This window comes from Electrona antarctica (genome assembly GCF_951216825.1).
Source record: "Electrona antarctica genome assembly, chromosome: 21".
Taxonomy (NCBI): Eukaryota; Metazoa; Chordata; class Actinopteri; order Myctophiformes; family Myctophidae; genus Electrona; species Electrona antarctica.
The window spans coordinates 31,403,392-31,429,150 of record NC_136802.1 but is presented as its reverse complement, the minus strand read 5'-3'; the positions used below and the strand labels follow the sequence as shown (position 1 = coordinate 31,429,150).

Here is a 25,759-nt window from a genome sequence, read left to right as displayed (position 1 = left end):
ACAAGACAGCAGACATCAGCTGAGGAATTCAGCATCATCTATCCCTCTGTCCTTCACTCTCTATATCCCCTCCTTATCCTCCACCTACTCCTCCCGCGATCCAACTCTCGGAGGTGTCTCAGAATTGGCCGGCAGCAGCAGCGCCTGATTCTCCAAGAGATAGGCCTGATGAGATCCCAAGCAGCACTACTACGTCTCGGGCCAAGAAAACAAGGTTGAGGACGAACGGATGGGGAAGGGAGAGGCAAGAGAGAGGGAGGGAGGGAGGGGGAGGGTGAGAGAAAGGAGGAGAAGATAGTGAAGAAGATAGGCAAGTGAATCTGAAAACGAGGAACAATAAAAAAGTGTGGGACAGAGAGAGAGAGAGAAGACAAAAACAGAGGAGAAAGAGAGGGGGGGGGGGCTTCGAAAGCCAGTCAGCTATCCCCAACAATGGCAACTTTGAACTGTATATAAAGTCTGCTGCACGCTTCACCTGGGAGTTGTAACAACCACTAGAGTGTCACCAGCTATGGCAGAGCCACAAGTTGCTTTTATGGTGTGCTCCCCGTGTGTGTTTTCCTCATGCTGATACCCAACTCACCCAGGGAAGTCTCAGCAGCCCTGGCGGTGTCATGCCTGCTAGAGTTCTCAAATTCTGCCCCAACCGGGCCGGGCCTAAAACCTATGCTAATCAGTAGGGCTCAATGAAAAAATAAATTACACACGCACACACAGGACACACGCACACACATTTGTTTTTAGAATAATGAAAATAGGCCTGGGCCATGGCTCAGTGGTCCAGGCACCTTGGCTGGTAATCCAGTCTGGCTGTGTGTCGCGGGTTCGACTCCCGATCCCGACGGCCTTTACTGCATGTCTTCCCCCCATCTCTCTCCCCATTTCCTGTCAGCCTACTGTCTGTCCCGCCATAAAAAAATATAAAATAAAGGCGAAAGACGCAAAAAAACCCATTTAGAATAATGAAAATAATAATTCTGTTCTGTCTGCTTGTGTATTTATCTATTATGAAGATGGTGTTGACTGGCGTTTCACTGTTACTCTGTGATAAGAGTTCTCAAATTCTGCCCAAACCCGAGGCTTTAGGGCCGGTCCACTTAGGGCCCAGTGAGGATCCTTAATTTCCAGGCCCTACACTCCGGACCCGTCCCGTGCACTCTGATCCTCCACGGGGGTTCACCCGGACGAGGCCCCTAAGCCTTTCTATTTCCTGTGCTCCTAACACGTGACCCTACCAACCCCCCTCACCCTCTTTGGTCTCTGTCTGTACCCCTTCCCCTGGGTGACCCTTCACCTGCATGTGGCCGCCGTTCATTTCCTCCTCTGACTACCATCTCCTATTGTTTGACTGGAGCTCCATGTGCACGGATCTGCTTTGTCTTCACTCCTAGGTGTCTCTCTCTCGTTAGCTCCATGTGCACGGATCTGCTTTGTCTTCACTCCTAGGTGTCTCTCTCTCGTTAGCTCCATGTGCACAGGTCTGCTTTATCTTCACTCCTAGGTGTCTCTCTCTCGTTAGCTCCATGTGCACGGGTCTGCTTTGTCTTCACTCCTAGGTGTCTCTCTCTCGTTAGCTCCATGTGCACGGGTCTGCTTTATCTTCACTCCTAGGTGTCTCTCTCTCGTTAGCTCCATGTGCACAGGTCTGCTTTGTCTTCACTCCTAGGTGTCTCTCTCTCGTTAGCTCCATGTGCACGGGTCTGCTTTGTCTTCACTCCTAGGTGTCTCTCTCTCGTTAGCTCCATGTGCACGGGTCTGCTTTGTCTTCACTCCTAGGTGTCTCTCTCTCGTTAGCTCCATGTGCACGGGTCTGCTTTATCTTCACTCCTAGGTGTCTCTCTCTCGTTAGCTCCATGTGCACAGGTCTGCTTTGTCTTCACTCCTAGGTGTCTCTCTCTCGTTAGCTCCATGTGCACGGGTCTGCTTTGTCTTCACTCCTAGGTGTCTCTCTCTCGTTAGCTCCATGTGCACAGGTCTGCTTTGTCTTCACTCCTAGGTGTCTCTCTCTCGTTAGCTCCATGTGCACGGGTCTGCTTTGTCTTCACTCCTAGGTGTCTCTCTCTCGTTAGCTCCATGTGCACGGGTCTGCTTTGTCTTCACTCCTAGGTGTCTCTCTCTCGTTAGCTCCATGTGCACGGGTCTGCTTTGTCTTCACTCCTAGGTGTCTCTCTCTCGTTAGCTCCATGTGCACGGGTCTGCTTTGTCTTCACTCCTAGGTGTCTCTCTCTCGTTAGCTCCATGTGCACAGGTCTGCTTTGTCTTCACTCCTAGGTGTCTCTCTCTCGTTAGCTCCATGTGCACAGGTCTGCTTTGTCTTCACTCCTAGGTGTCTTTCTCTCTCGTTAGCTACAACCCCATTTTCTTCTTGTACGTCAAAAATTTAAAAATGTCTTCTAAATCCTGTCAGTTTTCTGAAATACCTATGTTATCAGTGGTGCTCAATATTTCATGTCAAGGACCACAAAAATTATATGTAATTGGCCACCGACCCCCATTTGAAAATATGCTCAAATATTATATGTTCTCAAATCGTTGCTTCCCCAGAAGCAACGATTTCAGTTAAAAACGTTCGCTCTGAAAGAATATATATATTCAAAGATTTGTGCCACATGTTCCCGATTTAAAAAAATAGCAGATCTACAAGCTCATAGCGCGGCACCGAGTGCCGCGCTATGAGCTTGTAGATCTGCTATTTTTCAATAGCTAAAATATAACATAATGCTTAAAACACCAAAAGGGGTTCCCGCCCAAAATGGGTTAAGAAACACTTTTGCCAGTCCACATACACAACCTTTAATCAACTTTTTGATTGGTGGCCGTCGATGTCACAGAGGTGGACCTACCTTTTCTCATTGCCATAAGACTTCTGTGCAACTTTGGCATGCAGGATCAGGACAGTCTGGTCTCCCCGCTCCTTCAGGTAATTCCTCATGGCTTCTCTGTGGATGGGGAAGAGGGAGACAGAGAAGCAGTGTTCATCAGTGTACTGTTGTTAAATGATGCTGTGGAGGAGACCGGGCAAATAAAGACAGAGCAAAAGGCAACTATAGACACAAGTCGCGTTACCCCCTCATGTTCTTTATGGTGCATACGGAAGTGCATAGCGTCAACATTAGCCCTAGTGAGCCATGGACGTGGTGTAATGTGAATAATGGATTAAACTTGTGTCTATGACTCATACTAGTCATATTGTCGGTTGAATTTCAAAGGACAGTTTTGTTAAAGGGAAACTTCACCCTTTTTGCAAAAAAAAAATATGGCATTTAGAAGATTTAGAACACTTTCCTGGGGTCTTTGTGTGTGTAATATGTGGTTTTAGATATTTTAGATTTTAGCAATGAGCCCAGTGTCTCTGATGTCATGGACACTGGGCTCACTTACTTCCTGGACTACATGTCAGCACTCCCCCTATCCACAAGGAGGAGCAGTGCACCAAAGCATTATGGGAATTGTAGCCCAGTGTCGTCGACATCAGAGACACTGGGCTCACTGCTAAAATCTAAAATATCTAAAACCACATAACCACAAGACCCCAGGATCTTCTAAACGGCATTAACATATATGTTTTTGCAAAAAGGGTGAAGAGTCCCTTTAACTTAGCTAATTTAGCTTTTTTGTTTGTTTTTTTTACTTTGAACAGAGATATTTAACATTATCAGATGAGAAAGTAGAATATGGTCCGTTCTGATGTAGTATTATGGAGGATAAAGTTGGATCAAAACAGTGGGTAAAAATGAAGAAAACAGACAAATAACATTGACATTAACTGCATCCATGGATCTAATGTTCTCTTCTATGAAATCACCACTGAAGTGAACTTTTGGAACGAAAACAACAAGTCTGTCATTGAGAGTTGAGACCACAAGTGAGCCAACATGTACTGTTATTTAAAGGAGCATTCAGTGATTTGGGTGATTTGGAAAACCACCCAGTCCGCCCCGGTAACAAAATGTGCACATGCACGCTCTACAGTGGGGGGAAGTGCAACAGGCCAACAGCATGTGCAACAGGCCCGCCCCCACTCATCCTGATTGGATGAAGGTTTTGCCACCCGCCACCAAAACTGAAACTAGGGTTTTTTGACCCCAGGGGCTCACTGGGGACAGGGAGGAACTCCTTATATGGTCAGCACACTCTATAGTAGGGAGGATTATCCAGAAAAAAATAAATGATATTTGAATTAAGTCAAATCACTGAATATACCTTTAACTGTAGTTATAATTTTGAGCTATAGTCTACATTTCGTGAAAGGAATTAAAACTGCAGTGACTCTATCCAGGCCCCTGCAATGTTTTGTTGTTTATTTTTAAATCACCTGGTAATATAATCGACGAATCTGCAGAGCGCTGCCCTGTAGCTGTATTCAAGCAGCGCCGCTTGTACACCACAGTTATGATTGCCGCTCGGCGGATATGTCTATACTACAGTATTTTCTGTTTTTTGTAACAGCCAAAGCGATGTGCTTTGCATTGAACTATTCGTACAGTACGTACATTCACACCCCGAGGCGCAGACAGGCATTCAAGGCAACCAACCTGCTCACTGGGAGCAGTTCGGGGTTCAGCATCTTGAACATTTTGACCTGATGCCAACCGGAGCTGGTACAACAGGAAACCTTCCAGTTCCCAGCATCCCAGTTCCTTAAGCATCCTTGCAATCCAAAAAACTGGGTGCAAAATGTGCACGGATATAGCAAGGAGGGCTACAGCGCGGCAGTTACATGATGAAAAGCATAAATTGGGAGGGGCATGTCTCTAGTCATTAATCAGACATGTCTGAAAGGAATACTTCTTTCATGTAAAGCAGCTCAATGGGAATTTTGACTTATTCGGAATAAATTCAATCCCTGTGTGATTATTGCGTGCATGAAAACAAAGCCAACTGGATAAGCACTTAAGCAGGCCACACAGGAGAGAAAAAAAAAACATCCAGGCGTAATAGGTGTAATATGGACAGAGAGAGAGGGAGAGAGAGAGAGAGAGCATGTACCACGTGCATGCATTTGCAGTCACCCCTGGAACACCTCAGGATCCATGTGGTTTCAACACCCTCCTCCAATAAGACCAAGCTGTGGGGATGAACGGCTCAGAGGGACAGTACGGAGAGACAGCGAGAGAGAGGACAGACAGAGTGTCTGTAAGTGGAAATAGAGAGAACGAGAAGGAAAGGGAAAACAGCAAGTGCTGAGCTCACCGCCCAAGAATCCGCATCTCGTGTCAAAATGTTGCAAGGTCCGTGCTCCAATTACCTCTGTCAGCCAGGCCACCCCCCCCCCCCCCCACACACACACACACACACACACACTGACTCACACACACAGAGAAATTAATTCAATATTTTTTTGGGACCGGTAGAGCTCATGTGGCCGAAGCAGTGGGGGTTGACGATCTACCACATGACATGCACAATAACAACGCGGTACTACACACATGGTCACAATGCACACACACACACACACACACATACACACAAGGACCGCTTGCACAGATGTCAATGACACCTGACACGCCGTTTTTGCTCGGAGAGGTCCCGGCTCAGGAGGACTGACACACACACACACACACACACACACACACGCGCACACGCACAGAGCTTTTCCACTCTGCCACGCAATAGCAGGCCACACGCTCGGGTTAGACAGGCCTTTGTTATGGAAAGTAAGGGGCCCCCGAGACACGAGAAGGACGGATGGATGGAGCAGAAGGAGGGGCGACGGAGGAAAAGGAGGACGCATGGACGGAGGGACGGATGGGGGGGCGGGGGGGGGGGTTGGGTTATGCTGAGCCGTCTGGCAGGAGTGTGAGGGTCATTTTATTTTTCATTATTTCAGCATGCATTCGGGAAAATTACTTTCCAATTCCAACCGTGCGGGATATTTTGCTTTCCTGACAGAATCGGACAGTGCTGCACTCTATATTTCATTCTCTCAATTATTAAAAAGCTCCGTGAACACTCGAGAGCCCCCGTTAGAATCCAACTGCGGTTCATTGGCGTCACTGTCGATAACAGTATTGTGTGTCTCTATACATCAACAGGGGCACATATTAGCGGGGGCACGGTGGCACAGTCGGTAGTGCTGTCGCCTCACAGTCACAGCTATAAGGACCTGGGTTTGATTCCCGCTGGGCACGCTGTGGACGTGTTCTCTCCTCCGCGTCATCAGTGCCCATACCGGAGGCGGGGTTGGCGAAAGGCCCTTTCTGTGTGGAGTTTGCATGTTCTCCCCGTGTCCCCTAGGGTAGGTATACCCTCACAAAACAACATGCAGGAGTCATGGTCTTTGAACTACCTCCCCCTGGCCAGAGCCATAGACTCTATGGTCTAACATACTGTATTATGCCAATATATAGTAGTATGTAGTATGCAGAATATAGCCTATGCTGCATATATATGCCATATTCAGGTTCATATATGTGCATATATGTGTATATATATGAAATATATATAGCTTATGCAATTTGTATTTCCATGTGGGGGTGCGTCAGCTAGGTCAGGAGGTAACAGGGGGTGCATGGCCAAAAAGGTTTGGGAACCGCTGCCATAGAGTAAGACAGAGTTACGACAACTCCGTTCACTTAATGGGGCCAGGCTCTTCTACATCAGGGGGTCGCGACCCCTCGGGGGGGGGGGGGGGTCGCCAAATTATTGTGGGGGTCCCCCCCAAAAAAAGAAAAAAAAAATGTAAATGAAGAGTTTACATAGTACACATAGTACATGCATACACCTTCCCTAATGATTATATCTGGTTTCAGTATTTATTTATGGTGTATTGTCTCTATTATTAAGGTTATTGTAGCAGTCCATTTATATTGGGGGGTCGGGAGGGGGCGGGACGAGGGTCCCGAGACATTGCCAAAGCATTTCCGGGGGTCCCCGGCCAAAAACGTTGAGAACCCCTGTTCTACATAGACTATTGAAACGGGACAACTGGAAGTTTACGGAATGCATTGGAGTCTATGGGCTCGCGCGAGTACATGAACCACGTGACCAGGCTGTTTTCTGCCCCCTCAATGTCGTAACTCTGTCTTACTCTATGGCTCTGCCCCTGGCCAGCCAGGGCGCCTGATGGAGGGGAAAGGAACTGGTCGGAATAACGTGTTCCTTCCACGCACTACGTCTGGTCGGGGGACCTCCCCCCTGTCAGGTCAAAAGAAGCAGATTGGACTCCTCATGCATAGAAGGAAGCATGAGGTCAGTCCGCTGTCTCCACCCCCCCCCCCCAGGTTGGCAGAGGAAGTGTAGCACCCAGGATTACATTAGATAATTGACACTGGGTGAAAAAAAGAAATGATAAAAATGATAAAAATGATATATATATATTAAAAAAAAAAGGAAAATAAACAGGGGCACATAAATACACAGAAAGAGAAGCCCGCCTGTCTCTCTAGTCTAATCTACCCACGTGGATTTTCTCTGGGCAGATAGATTGTTTATGAACATTCACATGACTCATAGTCCTACATGTAGGCTGAGGCTACATTTAGGTTACACACACAGTAATGAAGGAACCCCTGGAGCTCCCCTGGAGAGCGCTGGCTGATTGAATGTGGAACATGGTGTCCGAGCAGCACGATGATGTCATGCCTACAGGGAACCTATCACTGGACACCTCTGATAGTGGCTGTGACCCAGGCAGCCACGCAGAAAGGATGACATCAGAGATAGGGCGCCACAGAGCCCAGTACACACACACACACACACACACACACACACACACACACACACACACACACACACACACACACACACACACACACACACACACACACACACACACACACACACACACACACACACACACACACACACACACACACACACACACACACACACACACACACACACAAAAGCTCCGCTCATATTCTCTAGTCTACATTAATATACGCCTTAACCCATTTTGACCTGAGATCAGATTCTAAAAATGTCTGTTTGAAAATGACGGTTTTCTGAAAAAGCTGTTTCTATGTCAGTCGTTCTTCGATTTTTCAAAAATAGCAGACCTACAAGCTCATAGCGCGCCACTCGGTGGCGCGCTATGAGCTTGTAGATCTGCTATTTTTCAATGGCTAAAGCATAACATAATGCTAACACCAAAAGGGGTTCCCGCCCAAAATGGGTTAAGCTAAAGGTCACGGTGGCTGTGAACTGTGAAGGGTCATTTGTGTCATAAATTGTGTTCACTTCCATGTACTGTAATGGTGCACCGTGTTGCACATAATGCTGAGTAAAGGCTGGCTAATGAATGATGCAACAGCTTCTTCAGTTGAATATTTCCAGTTACTCTCGTCAAGCAACACAATAAGCAATTAAGCATCAAGTATCCTTGAGCTGTGCGACAAAGTATAAATCAGCCATAACATAAGTGCCATTTAAAAAATGGTTTTGAAATTGTCATTTGTAAATATGCCTTTTTGAGTGGTGCAACCACTCCAACGAACAGCAATGTCCGTGTTCACCTACCTATGTGTTCACCTAACTATGTCACTATGAGCACGAGTACCAATGACTACCAAAAGTGGCACTGTTGTGCCAGAAACAGAGAGAGAGAGATAGTGCTGCACTGCTGCCTGCTAATGAGAGACAGAGAGAGAGAGAGGGGGGGAGTTGCACCACTCAGTTCACACAGGTGTGATTTAAAAAAAAAAATTAAATACCGGTAGCCGATCTACAAGCTCACAATGCGTCGCATCATGGCATGAGAGTCAGTGGTTGTCCCGGGTGACACCACTAGCCACAAGCTTGGTTTTCAGCCAGATCTCGCTGCGTTCCGTTCCGTGATTTGTTTTGTCACTTCGCTACTCAGTCTGCCTCTGGAACGTCTTCTATCTCCAAGGTAGGCGGGACATACCAAAACTGAGCAATCGACCAGAGTCTTCCGATTGGTCTGTGGTGCCCGTTGGGACATAAAAACACCAGTTTGACATCATATCAATGTGCAGCTACCGCTGTTGCCCTGTTGCAACGTCCCCTTATTTAACACATTTTGGGCGGGAACCCCTTTTGGTGTTAGCATTATGTTATGCTTTAGCTATTGAAAAATAGCAGATCTACAAGCTCATAGCGCGCCACCGAGTGGCGCGCTACGAGCTTGTAGGTCTGCTATTTTTGAAAAATCAAAGAACGACTGACATAGAAACATAGCTTTTTCAGAAAACTGTCAGGATGTAGAAGACATTTTTAGAATCTGATCTCAGGTAAAAATGGGTTAATCACTCAATAAACTCACCCCACACAGCCGGCAGTTTCTTTTTTACACTACTGAATTGGACATAGTAGAGTAGACTACTGAATCAAACTAGTGTTTACGTTTTACCGTAGGTTTTACTCTCGAGTCTCAAACTGGCACTATTATTTTCAACAGTGAGAAAAGCATGGACAGAGTGGCGCTGGCTGATGACGAATCAGCAACAACGTCGCTATACGTAACAGGTGATATTATGAAATACGAGTCAAACAGGAGGCTGGCAAGACTCCAAAGGCCTCCCTCGTTTGGAGAGGCTCCACCATCTCCAATAAGGGTTCTGTTTATTGTCAGTGTCAGCCATGGCTTGTTTGCATGCTCGTCATCAAACCAGTCCACTGACCGCTTTAGATGGGGGGGCCATTGTCATCCAGTGAGAGACCACTCCTGTCAGGGGCAGAAGTGGCTCTCTGCGGGATGTCACGCAGAATGGCCCCTTGAGTATTGTCATTTTGTGCTCTGCCTGGCTACTCATTTCGCTGCTCCCGAAAATAACCACACAATAGATAACCACAATATTCAAACAGTTGGCAACAATCAGATGGAATTTTAGCGGCCTGTTTGTGTGCGCCAGGAGTCGATGCCAAGTGTTTTGCGACTTGGGAATACATAAATGACAGGCTTGCTCTGACTGTGCCACTTAAAATGGGTAATATCTTTTCAACTCCGGACGAAAACTATTTTGGCAGCGAGAGAAAGCCCACATTCTCATTATTCAACAGGCTGGCTAGACTCTGGATTAGTTACAAAGACCCAGAGCGCATCTCAATTAAATATTGTTAGGACCGATTCTATATGACTAATTATACCACAGGTCGTTTCGAGGAAGCAATCTGATTGGTTGAAACAGCCTTCTAGCCGTGGGTTAAACCAGCACCATTCACCACCTAATCAAAACAAAGAATTCAGCTGCTCTGTTCTCCCAGAGCGCTAGCAAACTCGGTGGCTAGGCTAGCTAGTTTCTTGGGACATTTGTGGTCGTAGTGACTACATCTGTCATTAAAAAAATATATTCTTTCAGCGATTTTCTTAGTTTTAAGGGTAACTGTTGTATAATTGCAATATTACACTCGAGGGTGTGGGTTAACGTGATTATTGCCACTTCAGTGATGCTTGCGGAACTCGACTTTGTCTCATTCCTCACCGCATCCCTGTCGTGGCAATAATCACGTTAACCCACACCCTCTCGTGTAATATTGCTTAAATGAATGAACAAACAAACAAACAAACATGGATGTGCCCAATTATAATATACTGGACAGGTTATAGGAAATTAAATATGCAGCTGTTAAAGTGCTTGAGCCTTCGACTGAGGGCCATGTTTTTTTCACCTACAGTACTAGGCTCATGCAACTCTTCAATTGCTCTATGTCTGACGTCTTTCTGGCAGAAACTCAGAGTTAGATCCAGGACTTGTAATAAACTACGTAGAGTATACAAAGCAAACAGGAATACCATCTGCACCCAGCAGCAAAGCACGGTTCAAAATCTATTCACCTCGTTTCTTGACTATAAGAGCTTTATCCTGTGCTTATTTTTGGTGAGTTGCACTCTCAGAGTTAAATGAATACTCCAGATTTTACTGTGTCAAAGAAATGGGTACTGTGTGGCAACAGGGGAAATCTGACCATCACTGCCGACCACACACACACACACACACACACACACACAGAGAAGTGAGAGTGACAGACACTAGACTAGACACTATGCAACTTCCTATAAGAGATCTTTACACTAACAAACACAGACAGGCCCTTTAGTATTACAGCTTTTTACACTCACACACACTGACAGGCCCCTTGACACTGCAACACACACACACACACACACACACACGCACACGCACACACTTTAGTACTGCTTTATACCCAGGCACGCAGACAAACCATGAATTTCTCTCCTGGGGTCATAAAGATTTATCCTATCCTATTACAGTGTTCCTCTACCATTGCCTTCCCACCCAAGGCAAAGCTCCCCCACCCCCAAATCTGTATAGCAGATAACAAGGGACATCCGTGCCCTGACTAATTTAACATTATGACCAATGTGGGGATTTAATTCCCCTTATTCAAGTGCACTGCACAGTGCACACATATGTGCAAGAGAACCGCATGCAATAAGACAACTGGCACGCAATACTGAGTCAGAGATCGCAGAGGACAGCAGAGCCGTGCAAAGTAAACAGGACAGGAAACTAGTTCCACGAACAACAGACATGTCATTTATCAGCCAAATAGGTTAGTATAACAGATATGAAAGTCAAAATGATGGCTGGTTACTTCATGCTGAAACTCTGACCACATAGTGGTCAGAGTGATAGACACAGTGGCGTGCACAGATAGACACTAGGGGGTGCTAGAGCACCCCCTGCCCTTTTGGCAATGTGCCCTTTAAAAAAAAAAAACGTTGTTTTCCCTTTTTTTGATTTTTCAAAAATAGCAGACCTACAAGCTCGTAGCGCGCCACTCGGTGGCGCGCTATGAGCTTGTAGATCTGCTATTTTTCAATAGCTAAAGCATAACATAATGCTAACACCAAAAGGGGTTCCCGCCCAAAATAGATTAAGGCAACCGGCCGGTTCCACGCGCTGCACAAGGTGCCCTTTTTTAACTTGAGCACCTGCCCCTCTAAATGTCTGTGCACGCCACTGGATAGACAATTAGACTTTGATTGGCCTATGATTTCAAAACAGGTAAAACAGATTGAGTATGCCACAGGCAACTGTAGGTTCCCTGTTGAAAACAAAGCTCTCCTAACTTCCTAGAAGTTAACATACGAGAATATAGAACATTAATCCAGAGCCTAGGATGTGTTAAATTGTGTGTGACATGAATCCATGTACTAGAGGCAATGCAGCTGTGACCAGAGGTGAAAGGTACTTGCACTAGATAAAATCCTACACTCCTGAACTCATTTTACTGCACGTCATTTTGGCAACATTTCAAATTCAGCCAGTAGTGAACCATAAACCATTAAATCATATGTTTAGGTCATGAAAATAATACAGTATCTTAAGTAAAACTTCCTTAACAAATCTTATCTCAGCAACGTATAACAAATGCAAAGTCATATTTGCTTGCCTTAGATCAGGGATGGGCAACTGGCGGCCTGGGGGCCACATGCGGCCCCCACCTTCACTTAATGCGGCCCTCAGGTTAACACTGATAAGTAGATTAGTAGCTTAAATGAGTATTATTAAAATGTATTTTTTTTTTCGTCCATTTAGTTCATAAAGTTAACATAACTATAATTAAAGGCATTTAAAATTAAATAAAAAAGGTTACTTTTCAGGATTCCAATTCAAAAATAGCAAAAATGTATTCAGGATTTAAATTCAAATAATAGCAAAAATAGCTGATCTACAAGCTCAAAGCACGTTGCACTGCGACACGTTTTGAGCTTGTAGATCGGCTATTTTTGCTACGACAGTATTATGCAATGTGGCCCTCTGGAGTGAGTGGGGAAATATTGGGGCCCTCTCCATCGTCAAAGTTTTTTTAATGTCTTTTTTTGTGGCTTTCGCCTTTATTTTATATTTTTTTATGGAGGGACAGACAGTAGGCTGACAGGAAATGGGGAGAGAGATGGGGGGAAGACATGCAGTAAAGGCCGTCGGGATTGGGAGTCGAACCCGCGGCACACTGCCAGACTGGATTACCAGCCAAGGTGCCTGGACCATTGAGCCATGGCCCAGGCCTCCATCGTCAAAGTTGACCAGCCCTGCCTTAGATGGTAAAATGCGTCATCAACATAATATATGGCCACATTCTAGACCAGTATAACAAATTAACAATTCAGTTGGTTCTCATCGTCTGATGCTGTTCCAGAAGAGTTTCTTCCAGTAAGGGGATGTATTCTGCAGAGCTGAACGTCACTCCTTTTTGGGGGAAAAGCCGCCACTTCAAGGGTTTATTCTCCCAAACAACAGGGGAGGCGGTTTGTCAAATTGTCATGCGTGTGTGTGTGCGCGTCCGTGTGTGTTTGTAATGTGTGTGTGTGTGTGTGTGTGTGTGTACGAGCGACTGTGTCTGCAATATGGTCTCTCTTTGTATATAGGATGTCCCGCATGCGCACTCGGATAATTTTCTTTTGCATACATGTGCACTTGCGTTGTGTGTGTCATGAATTGTATTTCCAGTTGAGCAGCCTGCCTGACCGGGCGACCCTTCAGGACCCACAGTTTTAGCTGCCCTAAAATCCCCCCAAAAAAGGACCCTGCAGATTTTTAGCTTTACTACACAGCTGCCGGAGCGAAAATCATGGACTTGTCGCTCGGCAGGGGAGAGAACTGGACAAGTGCGTGTGAGTGAATGAATGTGCAGACCCATCGCAGCAATTAGGGGGGGGGGACTGAACAGAGAAATGAGCTGTAATTTTTCTGGCCATTGAGTCCATCAGACAAACGGAGGGGTTGGTAGAAGCCAACAGACTGGCAGCACATGAATGAGAATGGGGACACATCAAAAGGTGCTGGGGCCTTATTTTCCTCCGAAACCACGCCTGGCTGTTCCAGGCAATGAGCAACCCCTTATTTTCCCTGCTGAGAGCCACGCGCAATGGCACGCACGCACACACGCACCCACGCACACACACACACACACACACACACACTTTGTACACCAACCCGTGCACATCTGTACTTGACACATAGGAGGGAAACGACGGAGAGAGCCCGAAAAAAAAGAAACGACACACCAGAGGCAAACCACAGAGACCGTGAGCTTTCTATGTTCAAACCCATGTTCCTCCACATGACTTGGAACAACCAGGGGCAGAGGATGGAGGAATCAAAACGCTCCACTGCTGTTCAGCACCATGAAGTAAAATAATATAACATCAATGCCGTTTCTTCATAACGGCGATAAGTTTCTTATGTAGCGCTTAGAATAGAATTGACCATGAAGCACTGCATTAACAGACACAGCTGGTTGAGTTTAGATTAAATCGTTTAGTTAAATTACATGAATTCGTTTTGGCATTCGTTTTTAGAGATGAGTTTGAAGATTCATTTTCATATGCTCCAAAGGTAATAAAACAATCTCACCACGTAGAATATTTGATTAAAATGCGGGTAAATCGTATTATGGAGTCAAACTGTTAACAGGGCACCTCCAAGGTCAGATGTTTGGAGCTTACAGTATCTGACCTTGGGCCGTGGCACAATTCTTGCTGAAGAAAATGAGGTAAGAACTTGAGCATGGAATGGAATCACTTGTAGTTGCAGCCATTATATTTGATGTTCATGTAGAACACTGGATAACTTTTCTTGAGACCACCGCGCTCTGACTTATGGTTTCTTCCAGCGGTGAAATGTCCCTTTAAGGCCCGGCCCTACCTGGGCCCTCATCAAACCCTGTACACTGAAGACATGCCCCCCGCTGCAACCCTTAGATCTCCATATATGGAGCTGACCTGTTCTGACAATCCTGAATCCACATGTTGATCTGACCTCATCAAACCCTGTACACTCAAGACACTGCCCCCGATGCCACCCTTAGATCTCCAATATATTGAGCTGACCTGTTCCGACATTCCTTATGTTGATCTGACCACATCAAACCCTGTACACTCACAAGACACGCTCCATATATGGCCAGTACAGAATTCATTCCATATGTTGATCTGACCCCCCCCATGCCAAAGCGCCAGCGCTCGCCCAGCAGTCTGCCATCACCCAGGCGGATGCGTGCACGGCCCTCAGAGCGTCTTACTGGTAGTTGAACACAGGATTTTTATTTGAAAAAAAGAACTTGAAAGGAACCAAGAACAATCCAAAAGGTGTTGGCCGTGTGTGTGTGTGTGTGTGTGTGTGTGTGTGTGTGTGTGTGTGTGTGTGTGTGTGTGTACTCCTGTGTACGTGTGCGTATGCCTGTGTACGTGCAGTGTGTGTATCTTTTCTCACCTCGTCAGGCGCTGTGGCTGAGGGCGCTCCCCAAACTTCCTGCAAAGACACAAAATTGAGAGAAGAGCTTTTAGAAGGTTGGTTGACAACCACACACACACACAGACACACAGAGAGACACACACAAACAAGGACACAAACATTGTGTTCACAACTTCACACATTGGTGAGCTCAAACATTGCACACGTCCTGTTCTCGTCAGCGTGGCCATGTGCCAAACTGAGGCGAGTGACAAGGGCGGCGGTGTGCGTCTGTATCTAAATGACACTGAACTCTGCTTCACCCCACTTCACTCACTCCTTTTGAGAGTTCAATTTTGGGGGGGGGAGGAAGAAAGGGCTCATCTATCTGGATGCGCTGCACGAACTGTGTTCGCTTTATGAAGGCGTACAGATGCTCTCGTTCAAAGATTGAAGTGGAATTGACTGAGTGCAGCATTCAAATAAAAGCTTAATCCATTTAGGCCCGACCTCAAAATTTAAAAAGAAATCTTCTAAATCCTCCAGTTTTCTGAAATAAATATTTTCACGATTTTTCAAAAATAGCAGACCTACAAGCTCGTAGCGCGCCACTCGGTGGCGCGCTATGAGCTTGTAGATCTGCTATTTTTCAATAGCACCAAACACCAAATGGGGTTCCCGCCCAAAATGGGTTAAAGTCATCATTACAAGCAACCAACAGAACTACCATGGAAAACGTATGAAAAAAGCCAAGGACATAGGCGCGTAGCAGTGTTTTTGTGTCTTTCCAATAAATTACTTGAAAACTGAAGAAATGATACAACTTGACAAGCGACCTTTGTTGCATTTCAGAAATGTGCAACATCTAAAAGGCAAATCCCTCCTGATGTGGGAGAGTAGTGTGTGTTATTCCATTTCCCTAATACCAATAAACAGTGGTCTAAATAGGTTTTCAATGTAACGAGTCCCGGGATGCAGGGATGGTCTTTTAGATGAGTCCTAGGGACATTTTATGAGTCCCACTTCAGCGACGTTAACAAATTGCAGCATTTACCTCCCATTTCATTTTACATGGATATATTGTGGTTATATTCATGTAGAAAACAGAAGAAGAAATGATTATTATAACTAACGCTAGCAAAATAAACTAGAATAAAAAAACTGTACAGTAGTACAGTAGTGCATCCCGTGGATGCAGAGGTCGTTGTTTTATTGCGTCCCTTAACTATAAACTGTGTTTTGGGATGCAAAATGCACCATATTTTAATCTCTGAATAAACCTGCGATTTAGAATGGTACTTCATTCTGTGAGTTGCGAGACCTGGCCATCCGTGCAGTGCAACAAAACAGAGACATGCTCACAGAGCTAAATATATTTAAAAAAGACAACGTTGACACCCCTAAAAAGAGGTAAAGTCATCAGAGTCGCTGTTGGGCAGAAATCTTATATTGTATCATCACCATATTACTTTGTTTTGTCAAAGATTTATACCCTAATAAACACAGATGATCAGATGGCACTATTTAGCAAACATAGCCGGCATTAGCCTCAACAACAACGACACGTTGTAATCTTGCAGATCAGCTAATTTCACTATTTTCATTCACCTATGTCATGCCTAAAATAGGGACACCAGATTTAAAGTTAAAGGAGCATTCAGTGATTTGGGTAATTTGGAAAAAACCCCGGTCTGCCCCGGTAACAAGATGTGCACAAGCACGCACTAGAGTGGGGGGGACACGCAACAGGCCAACAGCACGCACACAAGGCCCGTCCCCGCTCGATCATGATTGGTGGAAGGCCCCTCTCTATCCTGATTGGATGAAGGCTGGGCCACCTAGCCAAAAACGAACCCTAAGGTTTTTTGACCCCAGGGGTGAACTGTGGAAAGGGAGGAACTCCTTATATGGTCAGCACACACTATAGTAGGGAGGATTATCACAACAAAAAAATAAGTGATATTTGAATTAAGTGAAATCACTGAATATACCTTTAAGCCCGTCTGTGGGCTTTACGAATATTTAACCGATGAAAAGAATTAACAAGAGCTTGTGGGCCTGGGCCGTGGCTCAGTGGTCCAGGCACCTTGGCTGGTAATCCAGTCTGGCAGTGTGCCGCGGGTTCGACTCCCGATCCCGACGGCCTTTACTGCATGTCTTCCCCCCCATCTCTCTCCCCCTACAGCCTACTGTCTGTCCCTCCATAAAATATATAAAATAAAGGCGAAAGCCACAAAAAAAAAACAAGAGCTTGTGACTAAATAACTACATTGGATCCATTGGAAGTTTCTGCCCAACAGCGACAACATGATGCATGCATGTTATGATGGCTCATCGCGCCCGATAACCCTAACTAAGTTTCACGATATGGTGGTGTAAAAAACATCACTGCTTTCCTTTATATTCTGTTTTAGCCAAAGCGTTAGTCACACTTAACCCTAATCTTATGACCGTGTCATACTTTCACATGCTAAAATAGGGTCTTGTCCTTCCTTAAAATTCTGATAGCAAAGCTTCTTGGAAATGCTGCTGCGTGTGCTGCTAGCGAACACACAAGTCGCCGAAACCACAATGTGGGTCACAGGTGAAGAGGTTTGTGACCTTAAGACTGTGTGCGTACGGCTAAGCTACATGTAGTAAACTATTGCGACATCTTTGCATGGAGCACATTGGGTTGGCCGATTCTGATGAAGAGGCGTAAAGGGTTATTTACGCAGACACAATAACTTCCAGAAGAGGAAAGGGGAGGGATGGCATTTTAAATAATATTTTTTATTTTAGAAAAAAAATCTATTTGTTGTATATATATATATATATATATATATTTGTTATATATATATAATATACATTTTCGAAACATTTAAATCCCCCCCCAAAAATACAGAAAATAGTCTATCTATAAGTTCATAACATCGAGTCTTTTTGTTCCAAACTGGTCTGTGTGATCAGGTTTAGAACTTAAGTTACGGTGATTGGTTCCATTTGGCATGATCGCATCGTTTTTGTTCCCCACATAATGTGAATCAATTTTATTGCTAGTCACAGTCGCACTACGAGTTAGAATAAGAGATGCATATACCAAGCGATTATTATATCAAAAGAACGCACGCCACAGAGCCGGAGGTTTCTGGTCGTGGGTTCCAGAAAGTTATTTCCACTCCGACCGGATCAAAAACCCAAAAATGGTATTGATCCCAGGCTAATAAGTTCAGTCACAACTCACAACTCGCAACACGTTGCATTGTGAACTTTTTGATCAGATTTTTTTACCGCAATTTTTGTGCAATAATGCTGTGTATGTGTACTAACCCTAACTACAAAACAGGGCTTCAGTGGTTGATCAGATTATTCGAATTAGTCACAATCTTAGTTTTTGTGTCTCAACTTTAAGGAAAATGTATGGATCGAATAATTGCCAAGAAAATAAATGACAGTTGCAACGCCACCAAAGTCCAGAGTAGACAAAACTCTACGGTATAAGACATACAGTATGATGCAGGCATGCAGTCCAGTAGCCATACAGTCTAGCCAGATGAACCATAAAGAGAGCAAGTGAGGAAGAGGGGAGGGAAGGGGATAGAGAGATCGGGCGGCTAAGGGAAATAAAGAGAAGGCTGAAATAGAAAAATCAATGGCCTGAGTGCTGCCTCTCTCACAGTCTCTCCTCCCTGAAGAATCTCTTTCATCGCATCCATCTGTCAGAGGGGGCTACGGTAAACCCTGGCTTACAAGCCCTGGTTGGCACAACGTCTGCGTCGGAGCTACAAGCACAAGGCACGTGGAGGTGGCTGGCAAGGGCAACGGAGGCTGTGTGGAGGAGTGAGTGAGTGGGTGAGTGAGTGAGTGAGTGAGTGAGTGAGTGAGTGAGTGAGTGAATCATTGAGTGAGTGAGTGAGTGAGTGAGTGAGTGAGTGAGTCATTGAGTCATTGAGTGAGTGAGTGAGTGAGTGAGTGAGTGAGTGAGTGAGTCATTGAGTGAGTGAGTGAGTGAGTGAGTCAGTGAGTGAGTGAGTGAGTGAGTGAGTGAGTGAGTGAGTGAGTGAGTGAGTGGGTGAGCAGGTGGGTGAGTGAGTGAGTGTTAACCCATTCTGACCTGAGATCAGATTCTAAAAATGTCTTCTACATCCTGACAGTTTTCTGAAAAAGCTATGTTTATGTCAGTGGTTCTTCGATTAAAAAAAAATAGCAGACCTACAAGCTCGTAGCGCGCCACTCGGTGGCCCGCTATGAGCTTGTAGATCTGCTATTTTTCAATAGCTAAAGCATAACATGATGCTAACACCAAAAGGGGTTCCCGCCCAGAATGGGTTATTAAGGGCCGTGTGAGTGAATGAGTGTTGTATTGTAAAATACTGTATGTGTGAGTGAGTTGCAGAGAAACCGAGACACAAATTACATTTCCTCCCATGTTGTTGCAAGATGTGGTAATTCTGGGTCACGGAGAGGGCTGGTGATACAGCAGCCAAAACGCTGTACCAAACACACGCACTGTTAAGATTAACAACGAGAGACAGAGGGGGGGGGGGGGGGGGGAGAGAGATACATGAAACGGAGACGAAGAGAGAGAGACATTCACACATGGCGTGGCAGAATAAAGGATGAGGAGGAAGGTAGTGGAGGAATAAAGAAGGTGGCAAAGAGAGTGAGAGAGGCAGAGAGGATGAGAGAGAGAGAGAGAGCGAGAGGAGAGAGAGAGAGAGAGAGAGAGAGAGAGAGTGAGAGAGATGGAGAGAGTGTGAGAGAGAGAGAGAGAGAGAGAGAGAGAGAGTGAGAGTGAGAGTGAGAGAGAGAGAGGCAGAGAGAGAGAGGCAGAGAGAGAGAGAGAGAGAGAGAGAGAGAGAGAAAAGGGCAGAGCCACCACGCAGGAGGGGGGAATAGAGGTGGAATAATTAAAGGGGAGTCCGATCAATAAGGTTCCCACACTGAAGCGCTGATGCTTCAACGGGCTAATGGATTCCAGACGGCTCTCTCTCTCTCTCCCTCCCTCCCTCCTGTTTACCCTCGCCCTCTTGCACTGCAAAACAGTGAAAGATGGCGGGATGGTTAGAGGCGTGCGTGATACTGTAGCGAGTCTAGCACATACAGGGCCAAGGCGACAGACGAGGCAACGAGAGGCAGAGAGGGAATGGAGGAGGAGGGGGACGGGGGAGGCTAGATAGATGACAGGGAGAGGGTGGAAGAGGAGACTACTATGGGGAGAGAGGATGATAGCACCAGCAACCAGAACAGTTACAAAATGTGAAATGTCCATGAACTCTGCATTCGGTATGCTGTTACTGGACACTTTTCCACACAAGTACGGACAGTCGGACACGCGCACGCACGAACGCACGCACGCACATTTTCCAGTAGCAGGCCAAAATAATCCGATTTGGAAGTGTGTCTTCACTTGTCACAATCAATACACAGAGGGAAAGAGGATGATAGCACCAGCAACCAGAACAGTTACAAATGTCCATGAACTCTGCATTCGGTATGCTGTTACTAGACACTTTTCCACACATGTATGTATGCACACACGTGTGCGCACGCACCAACATACGCACGCACCAACACACACACGCACGCACACATTTTCAAGTAGCAGGCCAAATAATCAGATTTGGAAGTGTGTCTTCACTTGTCACATTCAATACACATTAATTAGACTACAGAATAGTTAATCTAAGCCTCCATTAACGGAATGGTGGTCAATAGACATAACTAAATGCATAAAAACTAGTTAAAAGGATTGCAGACTACTAGTGAAAGAGAACAAACAACTTAAGGACTTGTGGAATAAAAAGATGATCAGAGTCAAAACAGTATGATGAAACAGTATGAAAAAAAGTCTTCAACCTAGAACCTAGAGTTTTCATGTTGATATCCAAATGAGAATTAACTTCAAGATAGGGGAGTGCCATCTACTATAATCCAGAGGCTCTGTGGGAAGCCGTCTCAGCGTGCACGGACAGGAGGCACAGTTATGGAACAATGGTGGAGATGCAATCAGTTAATGGAAATCGGCAGCCACCCGTTTGCAGCTGTGTTTGACAGAGTATATTGCTCGTCAACGTGCCAGACATATTGACCAGCACAGAGGTATCCATCTACTAGTGATACATCGGACATGCATTGATTGCCTTCTTGTTGAAAATCTCCCTCCAATTCAGTGCGGGAAGGGATTTATTTGTTGGCTTTTTGTTTTTCTCTTGCTCCATCATACTCCTTTCTCATTAGTCTTGCGGGACCATTCCATGTGGATATCGTGATCGCACGGTCGTTATAGGTTTGTTCACTGGATCTTTGTGTTGACAGAAATGTTTAGTGTATTTATTTATTAATGAAAGTGTTGTGAAGTGTTGTTTTATTATTGTGCGTGTGGATAAATAAGGCTATAATAGGTGTGATAATATGTGATTTACTAATTATTGCCTCAGCCTGGCATTCTTTGTTGACCTGGATCAGCCTTGCCTACTACGGCTTGCTGCCGGCCCTCAGCTGGATAATGCCCCAGGTGATGAATAAATAACGACATAATTACTTCCTGATCTTAAGAATTAGTAACTATAAATCACCACAGTCACAGGATTGTTTAAGATGATGTCCCTAAGGCACAACCTCAAACACCTGCGGTTTAGAACGAAGAATGAGATTTTTTAAGCAGTTCTGTGAAAAAACACCTCCCACATTTACACACACACACACACACACACACACACAGTCACACACACATCAGAAGTATGACCGTGGACCCGACCTCCTCACAGAGCACGACCTGGACCTGATGTGGAGTGGACCAGGCCCCTCCACGGAGGTGACGGAGCCCACCAAAGTGTTACGTGGGCCCGGCCTCCTCACAGAGCACGACCTGGACCTGATGTGGACCAGGCCCCTCCACGGAGCCCACCAAAGTGTGGCGTGGACCCGGCCTCCTCACAGAGCACGACCTGGACCTGATGTGGAGTGGACCAGGCCCCTCCACGGAGGTGACGGAGCCCACCAAAGTGTGACGTGGACCCGGCCTCCTCACAGAGCACGACCTGGACCTGATGTGGACCAGGCCCCTCCACGGAGGTGACGGAGCCCACCAAAGTGTGACGTGGACCCGGCCTCCTCACAGAGCACGACCTGGACCTGATGTGGACCAGGCCCCTCCACGGAGGTGACGGAGCCCACCAAAGTGTGACCGTGGACCCGGCCTCCTCACAGAGCACGACCTGGACCTGATGCGGAGTGGACCAGGCCCCTCCACGGAGGTGACGGAGCCCACCAAAGTGTGACCGTGGACCCGGCCTCCTCACAGAGCACGACCTGGACCTGATGCGGAGTGGACCAGGCCCCTCCACGGAGGTGACGGAGCCCACCAAAGTGTGACCGTGGACCCGGCCTCCTCACAGAGCACGACCTGGACCTGATGTGGAGTGGACCAGGCCCCTCCACGGAGGTGACGGAGCCCACCAAAGTGTGACCGTGGACCCGGCCTCCTCACAGAGCACGACCATGGAATGCTATCATTTTATTACACCACTATACTATACATCTTAATATTCTTACAAAATAGTATAGTAGTATAGTATAGCCTTCAGTTGAATTACAACCTAGAGTGAGTCACCAATGCTTAATGAATCAATGCAAAGCCTGTTCAAATTCAAAGACTCCTCTTGTCCCGGCCTGTAACTTTGAGGCTGGCCTGCTAGGCCATCCCAATGCTCCCCCAAGATGGTACCCTGAGAGCGACTTGAAAGTAACATCTGGCAGTCTGGAAAAGACCATCACTCACAGCAGCTTAAGCTACGAGATACAGGTTTGCGGCTGAAATTAGTTCTGGCATTTCTTATAGGATCATAAGATCCGTTTTAGCCCCATAGCATTGGCCTGAGGGCCCCGTTTATATTATTTTATTATTGGATGGAGGATTTATCTCGATGTTCAATCAGTACTGACCTACTATACTATGGCAGGTCAGGTTTCCTCCTCTGGCTGTGGGCCAAAGGAGGAAAGGGAAGCTCTGTCAGAACACGGGTTTCATCCGAGTTGCTCCCACGTCCGTTATCCCTTTTTCTCTTCCCTCCTTCCTTCCTCCCTCCCGCTCTCCCTCCTCACCTCCTGAACATTATCAACGGTCCCATTGGATACACAATGGGGGCAGACAGAGCAGCGGGGGCAAACAACAGGGGTGGTGTCAGTGTGTGCAGTCAGGGCCAGGCGGGCGGCAGGGCTGCATCAAGCCTCACCGTGCGGAGGAGGAGGCATTGATAATCTGAGGCGTCCGGCCACTGAAAAGGTGTGGTGTCAGCAGGAAAGAAAACGACAAAGGGCTGCACGTGGGACGGCAACACAGTGGGCCTCATTTATCAAATTCTGTAAAACATTAGAGTGAGCGAGAGAGAGGGGGAGAGAGAGAGAGAGAGAGACAGACACACACAGAGAGAGGATTCTCTTCCTCCCTCTCTAAAGAGAGAGGGAGAGACTCTATATAGTGCCCCTGAACTGATTTGTTGCCTGGGTGTTTTTTCAGGAGGTGACCGGGACGAAATGTTAAGGGCAAAGTGTGCAGCCGGTAACTGTAAATGCTAACAGCCATGCCTACTTTAAATGTGAACTCCCTTGTTCAACTTCTTATAGCGTACAGGTATAGCTGGTAAAGACTAAAGACTGCTATGCATTGGCGCTCGTCGCCGCACCTCCTCCGTGGTCGTCAGCCAGGCAGGAAACACCAATCCTTATATGGCCTTGATATGCCATTGAAAACGCCAATCCCGTTGATTGGTACCCTCACTTGGCACGGTTATTAAAGAGGCACGCGTGTGCCAAGGTCGTTGAACTGGCATTAAACTGGCACAGATTCCAATCAGACCATTAACGACCAGGATGTCCGTAGTCCTGTGCTTTCCAGAGGGAAGTGAGAGTGATGTCACCAGCTGCTCTTCAGCCAAACACTTAAAATATAAGTTGGGGGGGGGGACAAGTTTATAACCTTCATTTCAACAGGAAGGTTAGTTGCGAACACATTTTGCACAGCTGCAGCTTTTGGGAATATAAATGAGATAATGTGTTACCTTCGTTAGTAGCTCCCGTCACAGATTGTGATGGGAGATGTGTTCATGTGCGCAGTAGTTGCATACAGATGGTGACAAATGAAAATACAATCTGTTGCTAAATATGGACATGAATTTATGTAATTCTAACTGCTGGTCTATTATGCTAAACAAGACTACAACGATTTAAAAGCTTGCATTGTTTCTGCGATGCTGTTATTTTTTTACATTTCCATTTTTTCCCCCCATACAGTTTTAGCCAATTCAATGATTTAGATGTCACCAGACATACTGTGTGAGCAGAGCAGGCACGCCAGGCAGAGATCTCTGATCAACTAGCATTTACAGACATTCCTTTCTGCCTTACAAAAAAATCACACCTGTGTGAAGTAAGTGGTGCAACTCCGTGTGGGGGTCCCCGGAACTTCCAGACCCCCAGGGTGCCGGCCCGGTTCCGGCGAGCCACCCCACGTCCGAAACGGTCAAGAAATTACAGTTACCGTGTGGGGGTCCCCAGGTGGTCCCTCTACTGTACTGTACTGTACTGTACTGTACTGTACTGTACTGTACTGTACTGTACTGTACTGTACTGTACTGTACTGTACTGTACTGTACTGATACACCTGAAATCATCACATATACAGTTAATATGTATGTGTGTGTTAGGCTGCACAACAGTGACATTTGGTTTTGAAAACCAAACAAATGCTATTTTCGTGCTCGGACACAGCCAGCCAGCCAGGGACAGACCCAGGCAGCCAGAGACACACAAAGCTCCTTAATGAAGTGGTTGCACCACTTAAAATGGTCTCAATACGAGAATACGACAGCTGAGTGGTTGTGTCGCCTACCACAATAGGGCAGGCTTTGATGCCTGACGGCGTGTACTGACGGCGACTCTCTGCCCGTTTCCTGTCTCGCTCCACACTGCAGCGAAAAAAAAGGCAGAAACCCCCCCCCAAAATCTGAAATTTTTTTTGTCTCATTACAAACTATGTATGCTTTACCAAGATCCACCATGATACTGAATGTATGTATATACTATAAGATAACTCTTCTTACATCCATCCACTATTAATCACCAGTCTGGCAAAACACAGCACAGACATATATAGCCAGTCTGACACTTCAGCAGCCCCAAGGCTACAGAGAACAGCAGAGACATATGGGACAGCTCGCACGCACGCACGCACGCACGCACGCACGCACGCACGCACGCACGCACGCACGCACGCACGCACGCACGCACGCACGCACGCACGCACGCACAGTGTGTGCACCTGTGAACAAGGGCGTGCTGCCTGAAACATGACTGGGTGACAAGAAATGGACATCAGTTTGAGGAACCGTCCTACACCTCTAAAATCGCAGTTGTTACATGGTCCGCATTGCTTTCATTTTACATATCAAATATCATAGAATACCCTACAATGGTGTTCGGATGATTAGAATGCCATTGTACGGTATGACATCTAATCTGACAGGTCAATATAGGTTTGTGCTCCAGTTTCTTTTGTGTTTTTGCACTTGTGCTGTGCTACCAAAATGTCTAGTCTAGAGAGCTACACAACTTTAAGTTAGGAAACTGGAAACTTTATTTTATGTAGTGGAAAACGTGACAAATGTCCATAGCCA

At 46.1% G+C, this 25,759-nt stretch overlaps 1 protein-coding gene across 4 annotated transcripts in view; it reads right to left on the bottom strand.

Annotated features, from left to right (window-relative positions):
- rbpjb (recombination signal binding protein for immunoglobulin kappa J region b) overlaps nt 1-25,759 on the bottom strand; it is a 77,869-nt gene that overhangs the window by 22,376 nt on the left and 29,734 nt on the right. For all 4 annotated transcript variants that reach the window (XM_079490451.1, XM_079490452.1, XM_079490453.1 and 1 more), the window contains exons 2-3: nt 15,144-15,182; nt 2,844-2,939 (exon numbers count right to left, since the gene is read on the bottom strand). In XM_079490451.1, the coding sequence (XP_079346577.1) occupies nt 2,844-2,939; nt 15,144-15,182 (135 nt within the window). The remainder of the gene's footprint in view (nt 1-2,843; nt 2,940-15,143; nt 15,183-25,759) is intronic.